Source organism: Mustelus asterias, chromosome 25 (genome assembly GCF_964213995.1).
Source record: "Mustelus asterias chromosome 25, sMusAst1.hap1.1, whole genome shotgun sequence".
Taxonomy (NCBI): domain Eukaryota; kingdom Metazoa; phylum Chordata; class Chondrichthyes; order Carcharhiniformes; family Triakidae; genus Mustelus; species Mustelus asterias.
In genome coordinates, this window is record NC_135825.1 from 64,347 (window position 1) to 85,864 (window position 21,518).

At 44.6% G+C, this 21,518-nt stretch overlaps 1 protein-coding gene across 1 annotated transcript in view; it reads left to right on the top strand.

Moving 5' to 3' along the window:
• strip1 (striatin interacting protein 1) overlaps positions 1–21,518 on the top strand; it is a gene marked incomplete at its 5' end in the record, with an annotated part of 173,283 nt that overhangs the window by 57,984 nt on the left and 93,781 nt on the right. Inside the window, one exon of the mRNA XM_078241923.1 lies at positions 19,664–19,727. Coding sequence (XP_078098049.1) covers positions 19,664–19,727 — 64 coding nt within the window. The remainder of the gene's footprint in view (positions 1–19,663; positions 19,728–21,518) is intronic.

A 21,518-nucleotide genomic window follows, 5' to 3' on the forward strand; every position in this document is an offset into this window, starting at 1 on the left:
AGAGTATTGATAGGCAGTGGGATCTGGGTGTACAGGTACACAGGTCACTGAAAGTGGCAATGCAGAGAAGGTAGTCTAGCAGGTATATGGCATGCTCGCCTTCATCAGCGGGGGCACTGAGTTTAAAAATTGGCAAGTCATGTTGCAGCTTTATAGAACCTTAGTTAGGCCGCACTTGGAATATACTATTCAATTCTGATCGCCACACTACCAGAAGGACGTGGAGGCTTTGGTGAGGGTACAGAAAAGATTTACCAGAATGTATGGAGGGCATTAGCTGTGAGGAGAGGTTGGAGAAACTTGGTTTGTTCTCACTGGAACGACAGAGGTTGAGGGGGCAACCTGATAGAAGTCTACAAGATTATGAGGGGCATGGACAGAGTGGATAGTTAGAAGCTTTTTCCCAGGGTGGAAGAGTCAATTACAGAGGGGCATAGGTTTTTTTTTAAAGCCACAGCACAAACAGGCCCTTCGGCCCACAAGTTGCGCCGATCACATCCCCACCTCTAGGCCTATCTATAGCCCTCCATCCCATTAAATCCCATGTACTCATCCAGAAGTCTCTTAAAAGACCCCAATGAGTTTGCCTCCACCACCACCGACGTCAGCCGATTCCACTCACCCACCACCCTCTGAGTGAAAAACTTACCCCTGACATCTCCTCTGTACCTACCCCCCAGCACCTTAAACCTGTGTCCTCTCGTAGCAACCATTTCAGCCCTTGGAAATAGCCTCTGAGAGTCTACCCTATCCAGACCTCTCAACATCTTGTAAACCTCTATCAGGTCACCTCTCATCCTTCGTCTCTCCAGGGAGAAGAGACCAAGCTCCCTCAACCTATCCTCATAAGGCATGCCCCCCAATCCAGACAACATCCTTGTAAATCTCCTCTGCACCCTTTCAATGGCTTCAACATCTTTCCTGTAATGAGGTGACCAGAACTGCGCGCAGTACTCCCAAGTGGGGTCTAACCAGGGTCCTATAAAGCTGCAGCATTATCTCCCGACTCCTAAACTCAATCCCTCGATTAATGAAGGCCAGTACGCCGTACGCCTTCTTGACCGCATCCTCCACCTGCGAGGCCGATTTAAGAGTCCTATGGACCCGGACCTCAAGGTCCTTCTGATCCTCTACACTGCTAAGAATGGTACCCTTCATATTATACTGCTGCTTCATCCCATTGGATCTGCCTAAATGGATCACCACACACTTATCCGGGTTGAAGTCCATCTGCCACTTCTCCGCCCAGTCTTGCATTCTATCTATGTCTCGCTGCAACTTCTGACATCCCTCCAAACTATCCACAACACCACCTACCTTGGTGTCGTCAGCAAACTTACCAACCCATCCCTCCACTTCCTCATCCAGGTCATTTATGAAAATGACAAACAGCAAGGGTCCCAGAACAGATCCCTGGGGCACTCCACTGGTCACTGACCTCCATGCAGAGAAAGACCCCTCCACAGCCACTCTCTGCCTTCTGCAGGCAAGCCAGTTCTGGATCCACAAGGCAACAGCCCCTTGGATCCCATGCCCTCTCACTTTCTCAAGAAGTCTTGCATGGGGGACCTTATCGAACGCCTTGCTGAAGTCCATATAGACCACATCCACCGCTCTTCCTTCGTCAATGTGTTCGGTCACATTTTCAAAGAACTCAACCAGGCTCGTAAGGCACGACCTGCCCTTGACAAAGCCGTGCTGACTACTTTTGATCATACTAAACTTCTCTAGATGATCATAAATCCTGTCTCTCAGGATCCTCTCCATCAACTTACCAACCACTGAGGTTAGACTCACCGGTCGGTAATTTCCCGGGCTGTCCCTGTTCCCTTTCTTGAATATAGGGACCACATCTGCAATCCTCCAATCCTCCGGAACCTCTCCCGTCTCCATCGACGATGCAAAGATCATCGCCAAAGGCTCCGCAATCTCCTCCCTCGCCTCCCACAGTAACCTGGGGTACATCCCATCCGGTCCCGGCGACTTACCAACCTTGATGCCATTCAATAGTTCCAACACATCCTCTTTCTTTATGTCCACATGCTCGATCCTTTCTGTCCACCGCAAACCAGCAGTACAACCACCCAGATCCCTTTCCACCGTGAATACCAAGGTAAAGTATTCATTAAGCAGCTCCGCCATTTCTAACGGTTCCGCACAAACTTTTCCCCCTTCACCTTTTAAGGGTCCTATGCCTTCACATCTCATCCTTTTACTCTTGACATATTTGTAGAAAGCCTTGGGATTTAAAGTGCGAGGGGCAAGGTTTAAAGGAAATGTACGAGGCACGTCTTTTTTACAGAGGGTGGTGGGTGCCTGGAGCTCGCTGCCAGGGGAGGTAGTGGAAGCAGATACGATAATGACTTTTAAGGGGCGTCTTGACAAATACATGAATAGGATGGGAATAGAGGGATATGGTCCCTGGAAGAGTAGGGGGTTTTAGTTCAGTCGGGTAGCATGATTGGTGCTGGCTTGGAGGGCCAAAGGGCCTGTTCTTGTGCTGTAATTTTCTTTGTTCTTGACAGTTCTGATCCTAAGATCCTTGTGTACAGGGCAGTGGTCCCCCCAATTCTTCTATATGGCTCAGAAACCTGGACGAAGTACAGATGCCACCTCAAGGCCCTAGAGAGAGAGCATCAACACAGATGGATTCTCTACATCAGCTGGGAGGAGAGGCGTCCTAACATAAGCATCCTTGAAGGAGCCAAGATCACCAAAAGTGGCACCATGATCATCTAAAACCAAGTCCCCCATGCCAGCCATGTGCTTAGGATGCCAGAGTCCCAACTGCCAAAGCAAAGCAAGAAAGACAAACCAGTGGGACGTATTTAAAAACCCTGTACCTAAATACACACAGTATTTGGAATAAGGTCAATGAGTTGATGGCACAAATCGAGACAAATGGGTATGATTTGGCGGGGATTATTAAAACATGGTTACAGGAGGACTGAGCCTGGGAGTTGAACGTCTAAGGGTACTTAGTATTCCGAAAGGATAGACAGAACAAAGAACAGTACAGCACAGGAAACAGGCCCTTCGGCCCTCCAAGCCTGTGCCGCTCCTTGGTCCAACTAGACCAATCGTTTGTATCCCTCCATTCCCAGTCTTAAACGATGTCAGCGTGCCTGCCTCCACCACCCTACTTGGCAGCGCATTCCAGGCCCCCACCACCCTCTGTGTAAAAAACGTCCCTCTGATATCCGAGTTATACCTCGCCCCTCTCAGCTTGAGCCCGTGACCCCTCGTGATCGTCACCTCCGACCTGGGAAAAAGCTTCCCACTGTTCACCCTATCTATACCCTTCATAATCTTGTACAGCTCTATTAGATCTCCCCTCATTCTCCGTCTTTCCAAGGAGAACAACCCCAGTCTACCCAATCTCTCCTCATAGCTAAGACCCTCCATACCAGGCAACATCCTGGTAAACCTTCTCTGCACTCTCTCTAACGCCTCCACGTCCTTCTGGTAGTGCGGCGACCAGAACTGGACTCAGTACTCCAAATGTGGCCTAACCAGCGTTCTATACAGCTGCATCATCAGACTCCAGCTTTTATACTCTATACCCCGTCCTATAAAGGCAAGCATACCATATGCCTTCTTCACCACCTTCTCCACCTGTGTTGCCACCTTCAAGGATTTGTGGACTTGCACACCTAGGTCCCTCTGTGTTTCTATACTCCTGATGACTCTGCCATTTATTGTATAACTCCTCCCTACATTATGTCTTCCAAAATGCATCACTTCGCATTTATCCGGATTAAACTCCATCTGCCACCTCTCCGCCCAATTTTCCAGCCTATTTATATCCTGCTGTATTGCCCGACAATGCTCTTCGCTATCCGCAAGTCCAGCCATCTTCGTGTCATCCGCAAACTTGCTGATTACACCAGTTACACCTTCTTCCAAATCATTTATATATATCACAAATAGCAGAGGTCCCAGTACAGAGCCCTGCGGAACACCACTGGTCACAGACCTCCAGCTGGAAAAAGACCCTTCGACCACTACCCTCTGTCTCCTATGGCCAAGCCAGTTCTCCACCCATCTAGCCACTTCTCCTTGTATCCCATGAGCCTTAACCTTCTTAACCAACCTGCCATGTGGGACTTTGTCAAATGCCTTACTGAAATCCATATAGACGACATCCACGGCCCTTCCTTCATCAACCGTTTTTGTCACTTCCTCAAAAAACTCCACCAAATTTGTAAGGCACGACCTCCCTCTTACAAAACCATGCTGTCTGTCACTAATGAGATTGTTCCGTTCTAAATGCACATACATCCTGTCTCTAAGAATCCTCTCCAACAAGTTCCCTACCACGGACGTCAAGCTCACCGGCCTATAATTTCCTGGGTTATCCCTGCTACCCTTCTTAAACAACGGGACCACATTCGCTATCCTCCAATCCTCAGGGACCTCACCAGTGTCCAAAGAAGCGACAAAGATTTCCGTCAGAGGCCCAGCAATTTCATCTCTCGTCTCCCTGAGCAGTCGAGGATAGATGCCATCAGGCCCTGGGGCTTTGTCAGTTTTAATGTTCCCTAAAAAACCTAACACTTCCTCTCTTGTAATGGAGATTTTCTCTAACGGGTCAACACCTCCCTCCGAGACACTCCCGGTTAACACGCCCCTCTCCTTCGTGAATACCGATGCAAAGTATTCATTTAGGATCTCCCCTATTCCCTTGGGTTCTAAGCATAATTCCCCTCCTTTGTCCCTGGGACAGGATGGAACAGGAGGTGGAGTTGCTTTATTGGTTAGAGATGACATCAAAGCTGTATTAAGAAATGACCTTGGCACTAAGGGCCAACATAAGAACATAAGAAATAGGAGCAGGAGTAGGCCATCTAGCCCCTCGAGCCTGCCCCGCCATTCAATAAGATCATGGCTGATCTGACGTGGATCAGTACCACTTACCCGCCTGATCCCCATAACCCTTAATTCCCTTACCGATCAGGAATCCATCCATCCGTGCTTTAAACATATTCAGCGAGGTAGCCTCCACCACCTCAGTGGGCAGAGAATTCCAGAGATTCACCACCCTCTGGGAGAAGAAGTTCCTCCTCAACTCTGTCTTAAACCGACCCCCCTTTATTTTGAGGCTGTGTCCTCTAGTTTTAACTTCCTTACTAAGTGGAAAGAATCTCTCCGCCTCCACCCTATCCAGCCCCCGCATTATCTTATAAGTCTCCATAAGATCCCCCCTCATCCTTCTAAACTCCAACGAGTACAAACCCAATCTCCTCAGCCTCTCCTCATAATCCAAACCCCTCATCTCCGGTATCAACCTGGTGAACCTTCTCTGCACTCCCTCCAATGCCAATATATCCTTCCTCATATAAGGGGACCAATACTGCACACAGTATTCCAGCTGCGGCCTCACCACTGCCCTGTACAGGTGCATCAAGACATCCCTGCTTTTATATTCTATCCCCTTCGCAATATAGGCCAACATCCCATTTGCCTTCTTGATTACCTGTTGTACCTGCAGACTGGGCTTTTGCGTCTCATGCACAAGGACCCCCAGGTCCCTTTGCACGGTAGCATGTTTTAATTTGTTTCCATTGAGATAGTAATCCCATTTGTTATTATTTCCTCCAAAGTGTATAACCTCGCATTTCTCAACGTTATACTCCATTTGCCATATCCTCGCCCACTCACTCAGCCTGTCCAAATCTCTCTGCAGATCTTCTCCGTCCTCCACCCGATTCACTTTTCCACTTATCTTTGTGTCGTCTGCAAACTTCGTTACCCTACACTCCGTCCCCTCCTCCAGATCATCTATATAAATGGTAAACAGTTGCAGCCCGAGTACCGATCCCTGCGGCACGCCACTAGTTACCTTCCTCCAACCGGAAAAACACCCATTTATTCCGACTCTTTGCTTCCTGTCGGATAGCCAGTCCCCAATCCACTTTAACACACTACCCCCAACTCCGTGTGCCCTAATCTTCTTCAGCAGCCTTTTATGGGGCACCTTATCAAACGCCTTTTGGAAATCCAAAAACACCGCATCCACCGGTTCTCCTCCATCAACCGCCCTAGTCACATCTTCATGTGAAATGTGGAATTGATCTGGGTGGAAATAAAAAACAAAGGAAAAAATATCTTGATCGGAGTAGTTTACAGGCTCCCGAGTAATACTGCCGGAGTGGGGCACAATATAAACCAAGGAATAATGAGGACTTGTGAGAAGAGCACATCAGTAATCATGGGTGATTTTAACATGCATATTGACTGGATCAATCACATTGTCAAAGATAACCTCGAGGGAGATTTCAGAGTGAATGAGGGATTGCTTCTTAGAGAAATATGTTATGGAACCCCCCAGGGAACAGGCTGTTTTAGATTTAGTGTTATGTAACAATGAAGGGCTGATAAATAGTCTTGTTGCTAAAGACCCTCTAGGAAAGCATGCTAGAATTTCAGATTCAGATTGGGAGAAGACAGAGTGCCATACTAAAGTTTTAGTGTTGGGCAGAGGTAATTATACAGGCCTGAGAAAAGAGGCTTAAGTAAACTGGGTACAAATAATTGAGGGCAGAACAGTTGAGGAACAATGGTGGGTGTTCAGGGAGAAATTGAATACTTCTCAATTAAAGTATATCCCTGAGAGGAAGAGGAATTGTAAAAGGAAGAAAAACTTTCCATTGCTGCACAAGGAAATCAAAGAGGACATAAAGGCAAAAACTAAGGCGTACCAAACTGCAAAAGCTGGTGGTAAGCTGGAGGATTGCAAAAGACTACTAAAAATAGAATCAAAAGAGCAAACATGAACTACGAAAGGAAACTAGCAGAAAACATAAACACAGATATCAAAAGCTTGTAGAAGTATATAAAGACGAAGAGAACAGCTGAAGTAAATGTTGGCTTTTAGAACATTTATTGCAAATTGATAGGAGTATAAGAATAGAAAAGTGTTGTTGCAATTGTATAGAGGGTTGGTGAGACCACACCTGGAGTACTGTGTGCAGTTTTGGTCTCTTTTTGAGGAAGATTGTGGTGGCATTGGAGGCAGTTCAGAGGAGATGAAGGTGTTGACGTATGAGGAGAGATTAAACAGTCTGGGCTTGTACTCGCTGAGTAATTAAAAAAACAATTCAATTTCTACAAAGTCTCATCAAAAATAAAATCCATACATTTGGGTCCACAATGAATGCAGTTTTTATATGCTCTGCTCAGCATGATGTTGGTGTATACATTTCAGTGGCACACATTTTCAGAAATCTAATATTAGGAGTCATTAGGGAGCCCAAAGAGTTTAGGGGGGGATCTGATCGAGGTATATAAAATTTTAAAAGGGATTAATAAAATAAATGTAGACCAAATGTTTTCTCTTGTGGGGCAATCTAGAACAAGAGGTCACAGGTATAGGTTGAGAGGCGGTAGATTTAACACTGAGATAAGGAGGAACTACTTCTCTGAGGGTGGTGAATTTGTGGAACTCGCTGACCCATAGTGTGGTGCAGTCTGAATCATTGAATGGTTTCAAGAGGGAGACAGATATATTTTTAATATAAAAAGGGATAAAGGAATATGGGGAACAGGTGGGGAGGTGAATTTGAGACCAGGGAGCGATGAGTCATGATCTCATTGAATGGCAGAGCAGGCTCGGAGAGCTGAATTTTGCCTACTTCTGCTCCTAATTGCTTTGTTCCAAATCTTCACCCAACTCAAGGAAGGCATCCAAACAAGAAGTGGACAAAGGAAGCACTTCAAAGGCACTGAAGGCTTACTTCCAGAAATGCAACATAGACCATCAATGTCTGGGAGACCATTGCTCAGAAGAAAGCTACCTTGAGGAACCTGATTGAAGAGACAAAATTCCCCGAGAGCACCCAATAGCGAAAGGAGGTCCGGAAAAGGATCCCGAGAAAGGAAAGCTAGCGATCTCGAGTCCAAGGATCAATTCCACCTCCCAGAAACGCCTGCCAAGTGTGCAGTCAGAGATGCGACTCCAGGATTGGACTCATCAACCACACAAGTACCCATGACCAGCGACCTGGAGTTTCTTAGGTGGACAATACCCGTTAGCGAGTAATCGCTGAAGGAGAAGGGAGACAGATTATTGATAAAGAAAGGAGTGAACAGTTATCAGGGGTAGGCGGGAATGTGGGGTTGAGATTACCATGATGGGGGGTAGACAGTCTAAATCATTTGTGTGCTGCTGTTTAACGCTGGAAAAATACAGCAGCTGCATTAGCAGAGGAAAGATTTTGAGTAGAGAATCTTGAAGAGAATGAAGCCTGTGAAGGATGCTACTGTTGTATTATGACCACAGCAGATCTTATTGCTCAACAGGCCAGATCCCAGTCTGAGTCTATCCCTTTGATAAACTCATTTTCTATTGTGTAAAAGAGGAGGTGAGCTACTGATCCCAGAAGGAAAGAACTCCAGTCGCACCTTGAGAATTTTCAAATTCAAAAGTTTGATTAAAAAGAAAAAAAAAGTACCCAAGGTTAAATTTGTACAGCCGTACGGAACAATCCCCCCAAAATCTGCTGGGTCAAAAGTGCACAAGTAAATAACCTCTTTACTTGAGGTAACAATCCTCTTTTATATTTAAACCATAAAAATTCAATAATATTTTCCAAGTAAACAAAGATATACCACACAACTTCTCAAACACTTTAACCCTAATGCGAACTTCCAAAAAGGAACAAACTGTTTTTCTAAAACAAGTATGCTTTTGGCTTAACACTGAGTGCCTGCCTTCAATTCTAAACTTTCACAGCTTCTTAGCTCGTCTTTAGGTCTTTTTCCCAGTCACACAACTCTGTTAAAAATCCTTCCTTAAATAACATTTATCTTGGGTTCCATTGCCCTCAAACTCCTCTTTGAACTCAACTTCTCCAAATATGAAAATCTTTCATTTTTTAAAATTTTGCCTGTACCTTGAGGTCAATAAAATTTAATACACCTTGCCCAATTTATTCATGAAACCTTTGTAAGATGTAAAGAGCAAAGAAAAGTACAGCATAGGAACAGGCCCTTTGGCCTTCCAAGCCTGTGCCGATCATGATGCCCTTATTTTAAAAAAAACCTTCTGCCCTTTCTCTGTCCGTATCCCTCTATTCCCTCCCTATTCATGTACCCATCCAGGTGCCTCTTAAATGTTGCTGATATACCTGCTCCCACCACCACCTCTGGCAGCACGTTCCAGGCATCCACCACTGCATGAAAAACTTTCCCCGCACATCTCCCTTAAACTTTCCCCCTCTCGCCTTGAACCTATGCCCCCTTGTAATTGACACTTGCATCCTTGGAAAATGCCTCTGACTATCCATCCTGTCTATGCCTCCTTAACTTAAAGGTTACTTTCACTTCCGAACTCCCCTTGGAAATTCAACAGCTGGAAAACCATTTTTCCCACTTAACTCTCATTGCAAATTTTAGATCCAAGCCATTTATTTATAACTCAAGCTCACCTTAATTTCTCATTAAATCTAACACCTTTAACCTTTCATCTCTTAGCCCTCTCCGACAACCTGTCTCTAAAACCTTCCCCTGCTTAATTAACCCTGGACACACAGCTTTCTTTACCTATAAAGAATAATCTCAGGATTACTCCCAGTTCCACATGCTAGTTAGCATAAGAACAAGAGGATGTTCGATTAAATAGTGGCTGGAGAAATGCTGTCGGAGGGAGGGCATCAGATTTCTGAGACACTGGGATTTGTGATGGATGGCTTGCATCTTAACAGGACTGGCACTGATATACTCGCAGGGAGATTTGTTGGTGCTGTTGGGATGGGTTTAAACTAGCTTGTTAGGGGGATGGGAACCTGAAGGACTACCCAAATTGGAAGGAATTAATGTTGGTAATAGGAAGTAGTAATGGGACTAGAAGGCAGAAGAAACAAAGCAAAGCATCGAGTACGCATTGAGTGCAGAATGGTGCCAAAAAGACAAAGTTAAGGTCACGCTACCTGAATGCATGCAGCATTCATAACAAGGTGGATGATCTAAAGAAGAATATTAAGTTGAAAGAAAAACATACAAGGAGGCGAAAGTCAATGATAACTCTGAAGACTGGGATAAATTCAGAATCCAGTGAAGAAGGACTAAAAAGATGATAGAGAGAAAATAAACTACGAAGCAAAACTGACAAGGAATATAAAACTGACAATAAGAGCTTCTTTAAATATATAAAAAGGAAGAGAGAGGTCAAAGCGAACATAAGCTCCTTAGAAAATGAACAAGGAAATGGCAGAGGCGTTAAACAGGTATCTGCATCAATATTTACGGTGGAAGATATTTTGAACATCACATTGGTACTAAAGAATATGGGAGAGGAATTAAATGCCATCACGATGCAAATAGTATTACACAAACTAATGGGGCTAAAGGCAGATAGGTCTGCTGACCCTGTTTGCTTGCATCCTGGGATCCTAAATGAAGTAGTGACAGAGATAGTAAATGCGTTGGTTGTAATTTTCCAAAAATCCTTAGATTCTGGAGAAGTACCAGAGGATTCAAAAAGGGAGGGAGGCAAAAAGCGGGTAACTATAGGTCAATTAGCTTAATATTTTTTGTTTGAAAAATGTAATCAATTATTAAAGAAGTAATAACGACACACCTGAAAACCATAATCTAATCAAGCAGAGTCAGCATGGCTTCATGCAAAGGAAAATGTGTCTAACTAATTTATTAGAGTTTTTGGAGTCTCAACCAGAGTGGATAGAGGAGAACTGATAGATGTGTTGTATTTGCACTTCCAGAAGGCGTTCGACAAAGTACCTCACAAAAGGTTCAGTCTTAAGATAAGAGTGCAAGGTGTTGACGGTAGTATATTGGCATGGAAAGAGAATCAGCTATGGGCAGGAGGAAACAGTGAGTCGAGATAAGGGTTCTTTTTCAGATTGGTGACCTGTAACCACTGGGGTTGCACAGGGATCAGTGCTGGGACCGCAACTGTTTACAATATATTAATGATTTGGAGGAAGTGAGCAGATGTGCTGCAGCCAAATTTGCAGATGACACAAAAATAGGTGGACTGGAAAGTTGTGAGAGGGATACCATCTCCTGAGGTATTGATTGTCTAAGCAAGTGGGTAAAATGCTGGCAAATGGATTATAATGTGGGAAAATATGAAGCTGTCCATTTAGGAAGGGAGAACAAAAGAACAGTATTATTTAAATGGAGAAAACGTGCAGAAAGCTGTAACACAAAGGGACTTGTACAAGAAACACAAAGCTAGCACACAAGGGCGGCACGGTAGCACAGTGGTTAGCACTGCTGCTTCACAGCTCCAGGGTCCCGGGTTCGATTCCCGGCTCGGGTCACTGTCTGTGTGGAGTTTGCACATTCTCCTCGTGTCTGCGTGGGTTTCCTCCGGGTGCACCGGTTTCCTCCCACAGTCCAAAGATGTGCGGGTTAGGTTGATTGGCCAGGTTAAAAATTGCCCCTTAGAGTCCTGGGATGCGTAGGTTAGAGGGATTAGTGGGTAAATATGTGGGGAAAGGGCCTGGGTGGGATTGTGGTCGGTGCAGACTCGATGGGCCGAATGGCCTCCTTCTGCACTGTAGGGTTTCTATGATTTCTTTGCAGCAGGAAATGAGGAAGGCTCATGGAATATTGGCCTTTATTTCAAGGGGGTTGGAGAATGGGAGTGGGAAGCTTTGCTGCAAGGTACTGGTGAAACCACATCTGATGTACTGTGAGCAGGTTTTCTCACTTAAGGAAAGATATTATTTCACTGGAGACAGTTCAGAGAATGTTCACAAAGATGATCTCTTGTATGGAGGGATTGTCTTATGAGGAAAGGTCATGGAGGTTTACAGCATGGAAACAGGCCCTTCGGCCCAACTTGTCCATGCCGCCCTTTTTTAACTACGAAGCTAGTCCCAATTGTCTGCGTTTGGCCCATATACCTCTATACCCATCTTACCCATGTATCTAAGTGCTTTTTAAAAGACAAAATTGTACCCGCCTCTACTACTACCTCTGTCAGCTTGTTCCAGACACTCACCACCCTCTGTGAAAAATTGCCCCTCTGGACCCATTTGTATCTCTCCTCTCTCACCTTAAACCTATGCCCTCTAGTTTTAGACTCCCCTACCTTTGGGAAAAGATATTGACTATCGACCTGATCCATTCCCCTCATTATTTTATAGACCTCAATAAGATCACCTCTCAGCCTCCTACGCTCCAGAGAAAAAAGTCCCAGTCTATCCAGCCTCTCCTTACAACTCAAACCATCAAGTCCCGGTAGCATCTTAGTAAATTTTTCTGAACTCTTTCTAGTTTAGTAACATCCTTTCTATAATAGGGTGACCAGAATTGTACACAGTATTCCAAGTGTGGCCTCCAATGTCTAGTACAACTTCAACAAGACATCCCAACTCCTGTATTCAATATTCTGATGTGGAGATGCCGGCGTTGGACTGGGGTGAACACAGTAAGAGTTTTAACAACACCAGGTTAAAGTCCAACAGGTTTATTTGGTAGCAAATACCATTAGCTTTTGGAGCGCTGCTCCTTCGTCAGATGGAGTGGAAATGTGCTCTCAAACAGGGCACAGAGACACAAAATCAAGCTACAGAATACTGATTAGAATGCGAATCCCTACAACCAACCAGATCTTAAAGATACAGACAATGTGGGTGGAGGGAGTATTAAGCACAGGTTAAAGAGATGTGTATTGTCTCCAGACAGGATAGCCCGCAAGTCCAGGAGGCTAGCTGTGGGGGTTACTGATAATGTGACATAAATCCAACATCCCGGTTTAGGCCGTCCTCGTGTGCGGAATTTGGCTATCAGTTTCTGCTCAGCGACTCTGCGCTGTCGTGAAGGCTGCCTTGGAGAACGCTTACCTGAAGATCAGAGGCTGAATGCCCGTGACTGCTGAAGTGCTCCCCCACAGGAAGAGAACAGTCTTGCCTGGTGATTGTCGAGCGGTGTTCATTCATCCGTTGTCCTAGCGTCTGCATGGTTTCCCCAATGTACCATGCCTCGGGACATCCTTTCCTGCAGCGTATCAGGTAGACAATGTTGGCCGAGTTGCAAGAGTAGGTACCGTGTACCTGGTAGATGGTGTTCTCACATGAGATGATGGCATCCGTGTCGATGATCCGGCACGTCTTGCAGAGGTTGCTGTGGCAGGGTTGTGTGGTGTCGTGGTCACTCTTCTCCTGAAGGCTGGGTAGTTTGCTGCGGACAATGGTCTGTTTGAGGTTGCGCGGTTGTTTGAAGACAAGAAGTGGGGGTGTGGGGATGGCCTTGGCGAGATGTTCGTCTTCATCAATGACATGTTGAAGGCTCCGGAGGAGATGCCGTAGCTTCTCCGCTCCGGGGAAGTACTGGACGACGAAGGGTACTCTCTCCACCGTGTCCCGTGTTTGTCTTCTGAGGAGGTCGGTGCGGTTTTTCGCTGTGGCGCGTCGGAACTGTTGATCGATGAGTCGAGCGCCATATCCTGTTCTTATGAGGGCATCTTTCAGCGTCTGGAGGTGTCTGTTGCGATCCTCCTCATCCGAGCAGATCCTGTGTATACGGAGGGCTTGTCCGTAGGGGATGGCTTCTTTAACGTGTTTAGGGTGGAAGCTGGAGAAGTGGAGCATCGTGAGGTTATCCGTGGGCTTGCGGTACAGTGAGGTGCTGAGGTGACCGTCCTTAATGGAGATGCGTGTGTCCAAGAATGCAACCGATTCCGGAGAGTAGTCCATGGTGAGTCTGATGGTGGGATGGAACTTGTTGATGTCATCATATAGTTGTTTCAGTGATTGCTCACCATGACTCCAAAGGAAGAAAATGTCATCGATGTATCTAGTGTATAACATCGGTTGAAGGTCCTGTGCGGTGAAGAAGTCATGTTCGAACCTGTGCATGAAGATGTTGGCATATTGAGGTGCGAATTTGGTCCCCGTGGCTGTTCTGTGTGTCTGGATGAAGAACTGGTTGTTGAAGGTGAAGACTTTGTGGTCCAGGATGAAGCGGATGAGTTGTAAAATTGCATCTGGAAACTGGCAGTTGTCGGCGTTGAGTACTCAGGCCGTTGCAGCAATGCCATCATCGTGGGGGATGCTGGTGTAAAGTGCCGAGACATCCATTGTGACGAGGAGTGCTCCTGGTTCAACTGCTCCATGTGCGTTGAGTTTCTGTAGGAAGTCCGTAGTGTTGCGACAAAAGCTGGGCGTTCTTTGTACAATGGGTTTCAAGATGCCCTCAACAAAGCCGGAGAGGTTCTTGCACAGGGTCCCATTGCCCGATACGATGGGACGGCCGGGTGTGTTTGCCTTGTGTATCTTTGGGAGGCAGTAGAGATATCCAATGCGGGGAGTACGTTGGATGAGAGCACGGAGGGTGCTTTGAAGGTCCGGATCAAAGGTCTTGATCAGAATGTTGAGTTGACAGGTGTGTTCTTTGGTCAGATCTGTGGGTAACTGTCTGTAGTGTTCCTCGTTGTTCAGTTGTCGGTACACTTCTTTGCAATAATCCGTTCTGTTCAGTATGACGATGGCCCCTCCTTTGTCTGCTGGTTTGATGACAATGTTGCGGTTGGTCTTGAGAGCGTGGATGGCGTTGCGTTGTGCTTGGGAGATGTTCGGTGCTGTCTTGTGAGTGCGGCTGATGAATTTGGTGTTGACGCACCTCCTGATGGCTTGGGCATACATGTCAAGTCGAGGGCAGCGGCCTTCCGGAGGAGTCCAATTCGACTCTTTCCTCTTTGGTTGCACTGCGGATCTCTCTGTCGGCTGTTCCGGTTCATTGGCTGTCTCATTGTGTTCGCTGTTGGCCTCTTGGGGTTGATGGAAGAACTCCCGCAGCCTCATCTCACGTGAGAACACCATCTACCAGGTACACGGTACCTACTCTTGCAACTCGGCCAGCGTTGTCTACCTGATACGCTGCAGGAAAGGATGTCCCGAGGCATGGTACATTGGGGAAACCATGCAGACGCTAGGACAACGGATGAATGAACACCGCTCGACAGTCACCAGGCAAGACTGTTCTCTTCCTGTGGGGGAGCCCTTCAGCAGTCACGGGCATTCAGCCTCTGATCTTCAGGTAAGCGTTCTCCAAGGCGGCCTTCAGGACAGACGACAGCGCAGAGTCGCTGAGCAGAAACTGATAGCCAAATTCCGCGCACATGAGGACGGCCTAAACCGGGATGTTGGATTTATGTCACATTATCAGTAATCCCCACTTGCGGGCTATCCTGTCTGGAGACAATACACATCTCTTTAACCTGTGCTTAATACTCCCTCCACCCACATTGTCTGTATCTTTAAGATCTGGTTGGCTGTAGGGATTCTCATTCTAATCAGTATTCTGTAACTTGATTTTGTGTCTCTGTGCCCTGTTTGAGAGCACATTTCCACTCCATCTGACGAAGGAGCAGCGCTCCGAAAGTTAATGGTATTTGCTACCAAATAAACTTTAACCTGGTGTTGTTAAAACTCTTACTGTGTTCAATATTCTGACCAATGAAACCAAGCATGCCAAATGCCTTCTTCACCACTCTGTTCACCTTTGACTCCACTTTCAAGGAGCTGTGAACCTGTACCCCTAGATCTCTTTGTTCTATAACTCTCCCCAATACCCTACCATTAACTGATAAAGTCCTGCCTGGTTCGATTTACCAAAATGCATCACCTCGTATTTATCTAGGTTAAATACATTGGGACTCCACTGATTGGAATTTAGAAGAATGAGAGGTAATCTCATTGAAACATATCGGATTCTTGGGGGCTTGACAGGGTAAATGCTGAGAAGATGTTTCCACAAATGGGACAGTCTAGGACCAGAGGGCACAGTCTCAGAATAAAGGGGTGCCAATTTAAGATCAAGATGAGATGGAATTTCTTCTCTAAGAGCTGAGAGTCTTTGGAAATCCTTGCCTCAGAGAGCTGTGGGGACAGAGTCCGTCTGTTTATTTAAGGCTGAGATAAATAGATTTTTGATCAGTCAAGGAACCAAGGATTATGGGAAAAGGGCAGGAAAGTGGACGTGAGGAATGTCGCATCAGCCATGATCCAAATGAATGGTTGAGTAGGCTCAAGGGGCTAAATGGCCTACTGTTCCTATTTCTTATGGTCATATAATCTAGTTGTAAAACAACCTTTCGGGACGAGTGACTAATAGGATGGAATTTTACATTATGTTTGAAATTGAATACATTTATTCTGAAGCCAAGGTGTTAAAGCTGAATAAAATAAATTTTGAAGGCATGATGGACAAATTGGCTGAGGTGGATTGGGAAAATACATTAAAAGCTATTACTGTGCATAGGCAATAGATAGATGTCAAAGAACTATTATGTATCGTATAGCACCTATACATTCCTTCAGGGTGCTGCAAAAACCCAAAAAGGCCAGTCAACCGTGGCTTACAGGGGAAGTTAAAGATTATATAAGATTAAAAAGAAGGGCTTATGAAGTTGGCAGAAATAGTCATAAATGTGAGGATTGGGAGGTTTTTCTAAATGATGTGGAGCTGCCGGCGTTGGACTGGGGTAAACGCAATAAGAAGTTTAACAACACCAGGTTAAAGTCCAACAGGTTTATTTGGTAGCAAAAGCCACTCACCTGAAGAAGGGGCTTAAGGCTCCGAAAGCTTGAGAGGTTTTTCTAATACAGCAAAAGGTCAAGAAACTGATAAAGAAAGGGTGAACAGAATATTAATGCAATCTAGCAAAAATGTAAACTGTAAAAGCTGTAAAAAGGAAGTGTTTGGCTAAGACAAATGTGGGTCCATTACAGGCAGTCAGGAGAATTCATAGTGGAGAAGCAGAGAAATGGCTGTTGTGGGGAATTTGAAAAGATGGCCAATTTATGTCTAAAAACTGAGACTTTATTCAAAAACTCGCAAAAGGCAGAGTCTCTGTTCAAAAGACGTAACAAAATTTATTTAAAAGCATAAAGTCAAACAGGACATAAAAACATAAACGTAAGGCCATTCGGAGACCTTCCAAAGGATTAAACAGCTCAGATGCAAAACCTCTCTGAGATCTGAGGCACTCAGCCAAAATACAGAATGATTATAGTTTTTTTAATCTATAAATTACACCTCTCATTAGCTTAGAAGCAATTTCATTTAACAGTTACACCTCAATACATTTTCTGTCAGAAACCTCGGCCATCTGCGAATCTGCTGCTCAGTATAATGGTATTAGATTGGTCCATTTAATTCGGACATAACTCCCATCTTGGCTAAACTTACTTCCTGGTATCTAAGCAACTACAGACACCTAATAGAAACCAAAAATGAATCTTCCCACAGGCTCATTGCCAAGACAAGCAGAGACACAACTCTGGGCCCTAGAGACGTATCTACTTTAGTCTGGACAATGGAAGCCACCTATTCATTAAGGTGCAACATTGTCCCATGTATGAAACATAATTCTGCTTAGCTAGTGATTTTCCCAATCCTGTGGTTCTAAACTTCTGACCTCTACCATCATTCTTTGCAGCAGTGGCTTTTAGCTGAAGCGAACAATATGTTAAAATAGATTTAATACTTTGATATATATACTTTAAAATCATATTTACTTGTTTTAATACGATTACTGCATTCACATATGAGCAAACTGCCCATATTAACTTGTTATAAAGAATCATTTAACCCCTTTCTTGCTATCCTGTCTCCTGAAAGACTACATCTGCCTGTGAATCTCAGAATCACAGGTTACTACAGTGCAGAAGAGGCCCTTTGGCCCATCGAGTCTGGACCAATGCATGAAATGCCCTGACCAGTCCACCTAATCCCACTTCCAGCACTTGGCCCACAGCCTTGAATGTTATGGCATGCCAAGTACTCATCCAGGTACTTTTTAAAGGATGTGAGGCATCCCGCCTCCACCACCCTCCCAGGTAGTGCATTCCAGACCGTCACCACCCTCTGAGTAAAAGAGTTTTTCCTCAAATCCCCCCTAAACCTCCCACCTCTCACTTGTAACTTGTGTCCCCTCGTAACTGACCCTTCAACTAAGGGGAACAGCTCTCCCTCTCCACCCTGTCCATGCCCTCGTAATTTTGAACACCTCAATCAGGTCACCCCTCAGTCTTCTCTGCTCCAGCGAAAACAACCCAAGCCTATCCGACCTCTCTTCATAACTTAATATTCCATCCCAGGCAGCATCCTGGTGAATCTCCTCTGCACCCCCTCCAGTGTGTTCATGTCCTTCCTATAATGTGGCAACCTGAACTGCACACAGTACTCCAGCTGTGGCCTCACCAAAGTTCTATACAACTCCAACATGACCTCTCTGCTTTTGTAATCTATACCCCGATTGATAAAGGCAAGTGTGCCATATGCCTTTTTCACCACTCTATTAACCTGCCTTTCCATCTTCAGAGATCTATGGACAAACACGCCAAGTTTCCTTTGTTCTTCAGAGCTTCCCAGTGTCAGACCTTTCATAGTATACTTCCTTGTCAACTTTTAAGCCCTCCAATATCTTGTCACTCCCTCTGTTAATTTTCTCTAGAGCCTCACAGTCTCTCTCCCCGAGTTCCATAACTGCCTCCTCATTCCTATGGGTGAAGACAGATGTGAAATATTAATTTAACACCCTACCAATGTCCTCTGCCTCCACCCACAGATTTCCCCCTTGGTCCCTAATGGGCCCTACTCTTTCCCTGGTTATCCTCTTCCCATTGATATACTTATAGAATATCTTAGGATTTTCACTACTTGAATCTCATTAACTGATTTGAAATTCCCTTCTACAATGGCAGAGAAGCAAAATTATTACTTTGTGTCTGTTTTCATTAGAGAAGATGCAGGAAATCTTCCGATGTTGAGATCCAAGAGACTAGGGCGACCGTGGAGGTGAAGGAAATTAGTATAAGTAAGAAGGTAGTAGTGGAGAAATCAATGGGACTGAAAGTTGCTAAGTCCCCAGGTCCTGATACTATGCAACCCAGAGTGTTGAAAGAGTTGCCTTAGAGGTAGTGGATGCATTGATGATCATCTTCCAAAACCATAGATTCTGGGATAATTCCTGAAGATTGGAAGGCAGCAAATCTCATCCCACTATTTAAAAAGGAAGGGAGAGAGGAAACAGGAAACTACAGACCTGTTAGCCTTATATCGGTGGTAGCCAAAATGCTGGAATCTGTCATAAAGGATGTGATAAATAGACAGACAATCATGATCTGATTGAGCACAGTCAGCATGGATTTACGGATAGGCAATCATGTTTGACAAACTTGCATTTTTTGAAGTTGTCGCTAACAAAATTGATAAAGGAGTGTCGATGGATATAGTATATTTTGATTTTCAGAAGACTTTTGATAAAGTCCCCCACAGAAGGTTTCAAATAAGGGGATGCCACTTAGGACTGAGATGAGAAGAAATTTCTTTACACAGAGCGTTGCAAATCTTTGGAATTCTGTATCCCAGGAGAATGTGGAAGCTCAGTCATCTTGTATGTCTGAAGCAGAGATTGATAGATTTCTAATTAACAACAATGTAAAGGATTATGGGGATAGTGAGTGTAAAGGCATTGAAGTCCAATCAGCTATGGTCATATTAAATGGTCTCGACGGGCTGAATGACTTACTTCTGGTTTCTTTGTTCCAACATAATCCCCAAAAATACTTTTTTTTAAAATGTCTCATCACAGTAGATTCAGAAGAATTACTGGGGACTTGATTGGAATGTTACAGGTGTAATTGCAAAGACAGCTGCATCTTTAAACTTTCTTTTCTCTTTTCAGTGACACTGATACTGTAGTTGGATTACCACGGCCCATCCACGAAAGTATCAAAACCCTGAAACAGGTAGGCGGGCAAATGCAACTTTAGACCATCCAGGGCATGTTTTTTTATAATTGTTCTCCATTTTGATACAAAAACCATAGCAAGTAAAAGTCTTCAGATGTTTTACTATTTTCTCTCCATATTTTCCCATATTCTTTATGCATCAGGAAAAACGACCATAAGCACCAGCACTCCAATAACTCGTCTAAGTGCCTATTCTGATTGTTGTTCAACTCAACTGGTTTGCAACTTTTTGTGAATGAAAACTGCCCTCCTTACTGAGTCTGGCCTATATGTGACTCTTGTTCCCCACCAAAGTAGTTGCCCTTCTCAAATGCAATTAAGGATGGGCAACAAAAATGCTGGCTTAGCCAGCAAACTCTATCACCCCACAGAAGAATTTTTTAAAAAACGATTAACTGCACTTCTAAGTAGCATAGCATAACACTCAGTTGTATCAGACCACTAACTTGCATTTCACTTCCTGACTCCTCAAATCTTGTCCCCTATCTACAAAGTCAGGAGTGTTTAGCGCAAGGCCCGTGGTTTCTATTGCCTCGGTTAAGGTGTTGACGATGGCTTGGAACTGGGGTTTTGAGTGTGCACAAACACAAGCATCGTCTGCATACTGTAGTTCAGTGATAGAGGATGGAACAATCTTGGATCCGGTCTGTAAGTAGCAGAGGTTGAACAGATTCCTGTTTGTTTTGCTTTAACTAAACAAGTAACACATTCATTAAGGTTCGACTGAAATGCTGTTCAACTAATACAAGGAACATTCATTACCAAAACAGTAATAACAGAATTTGAGTCACTCGCAAAGAAATTATACAACCAGACTTGATGGAATTCGGAAACTTTTGGAGTTCTTCTGTAGTTGTCCACTGTCTGTAAGGGCTTTCTGACTCGGTATCCCTCTATTAGATAGCTGGATAATTGACTTAAGAACTATTTAAACTGGCAAGGGTGGAGAGTTGTTCTAGAGATGAATGCTGGCTTTTGACTGGCTGCCCTGGCCTCTGGAGATGTTCTTCCAGAAAAGTCTGTTGCTCTTGACCTTGCAATTTTCTTACACCAGGATTGGTTTGATGCAGTCAACACTATCAAATTCAAATCTGATAGACTCTTAAAAGTTGATTGTCCTTTTTAAACTGATAGGCTGGCAGAATGCAAAAGCCTGTTACCAAGGCAACCCTGATGCTTGGTCCTTTTGAAACAAATGTTGTAACCTGGAGTCTGTGTGTACTCTGCACTTTAGCACAGAACTCATAAACAGCTTTTAAAGGGACCACGCACTGTTTTCATTCCCTCTACCATTGTTTTACAATTCTTTCATATCTTTACAAATTCAACTTCACAACAAAGGCAATTCACCACTTTATTGGTGGAAATTAGGAATAGGCACTAAATGCTGACCTTGCAGCAATATTCAAATTCAATTAACAAAAAATATTTGTGGGTAAGTAAAGCTCTTGCTGATTATCACTTACTGCTCTTCCACAGCTGATGAATCAGTAGCAATTCATTTTGAACAACACTTTGAAGTATAGAGGGTAGCAAGAGCACAATGTACTGTTGGTGGGGACATCAGTGAATGCTACCAGGAGTGGCATGATAGCATCATTGCTGGCTGAGGATAAAGGAACATAACTGCCAGAACTCAAGGGATAACCTTTACATTTTTGGTACCTGACTACCTGTGGCAGATGCATCTGTCCATTAATGTATTGATAGGAGTGACCATGAAATAATCCTTGTGGAGATGATGTCCCATCTTAACACAGAACACCCTCTCCAGTATTGCGTGGCATA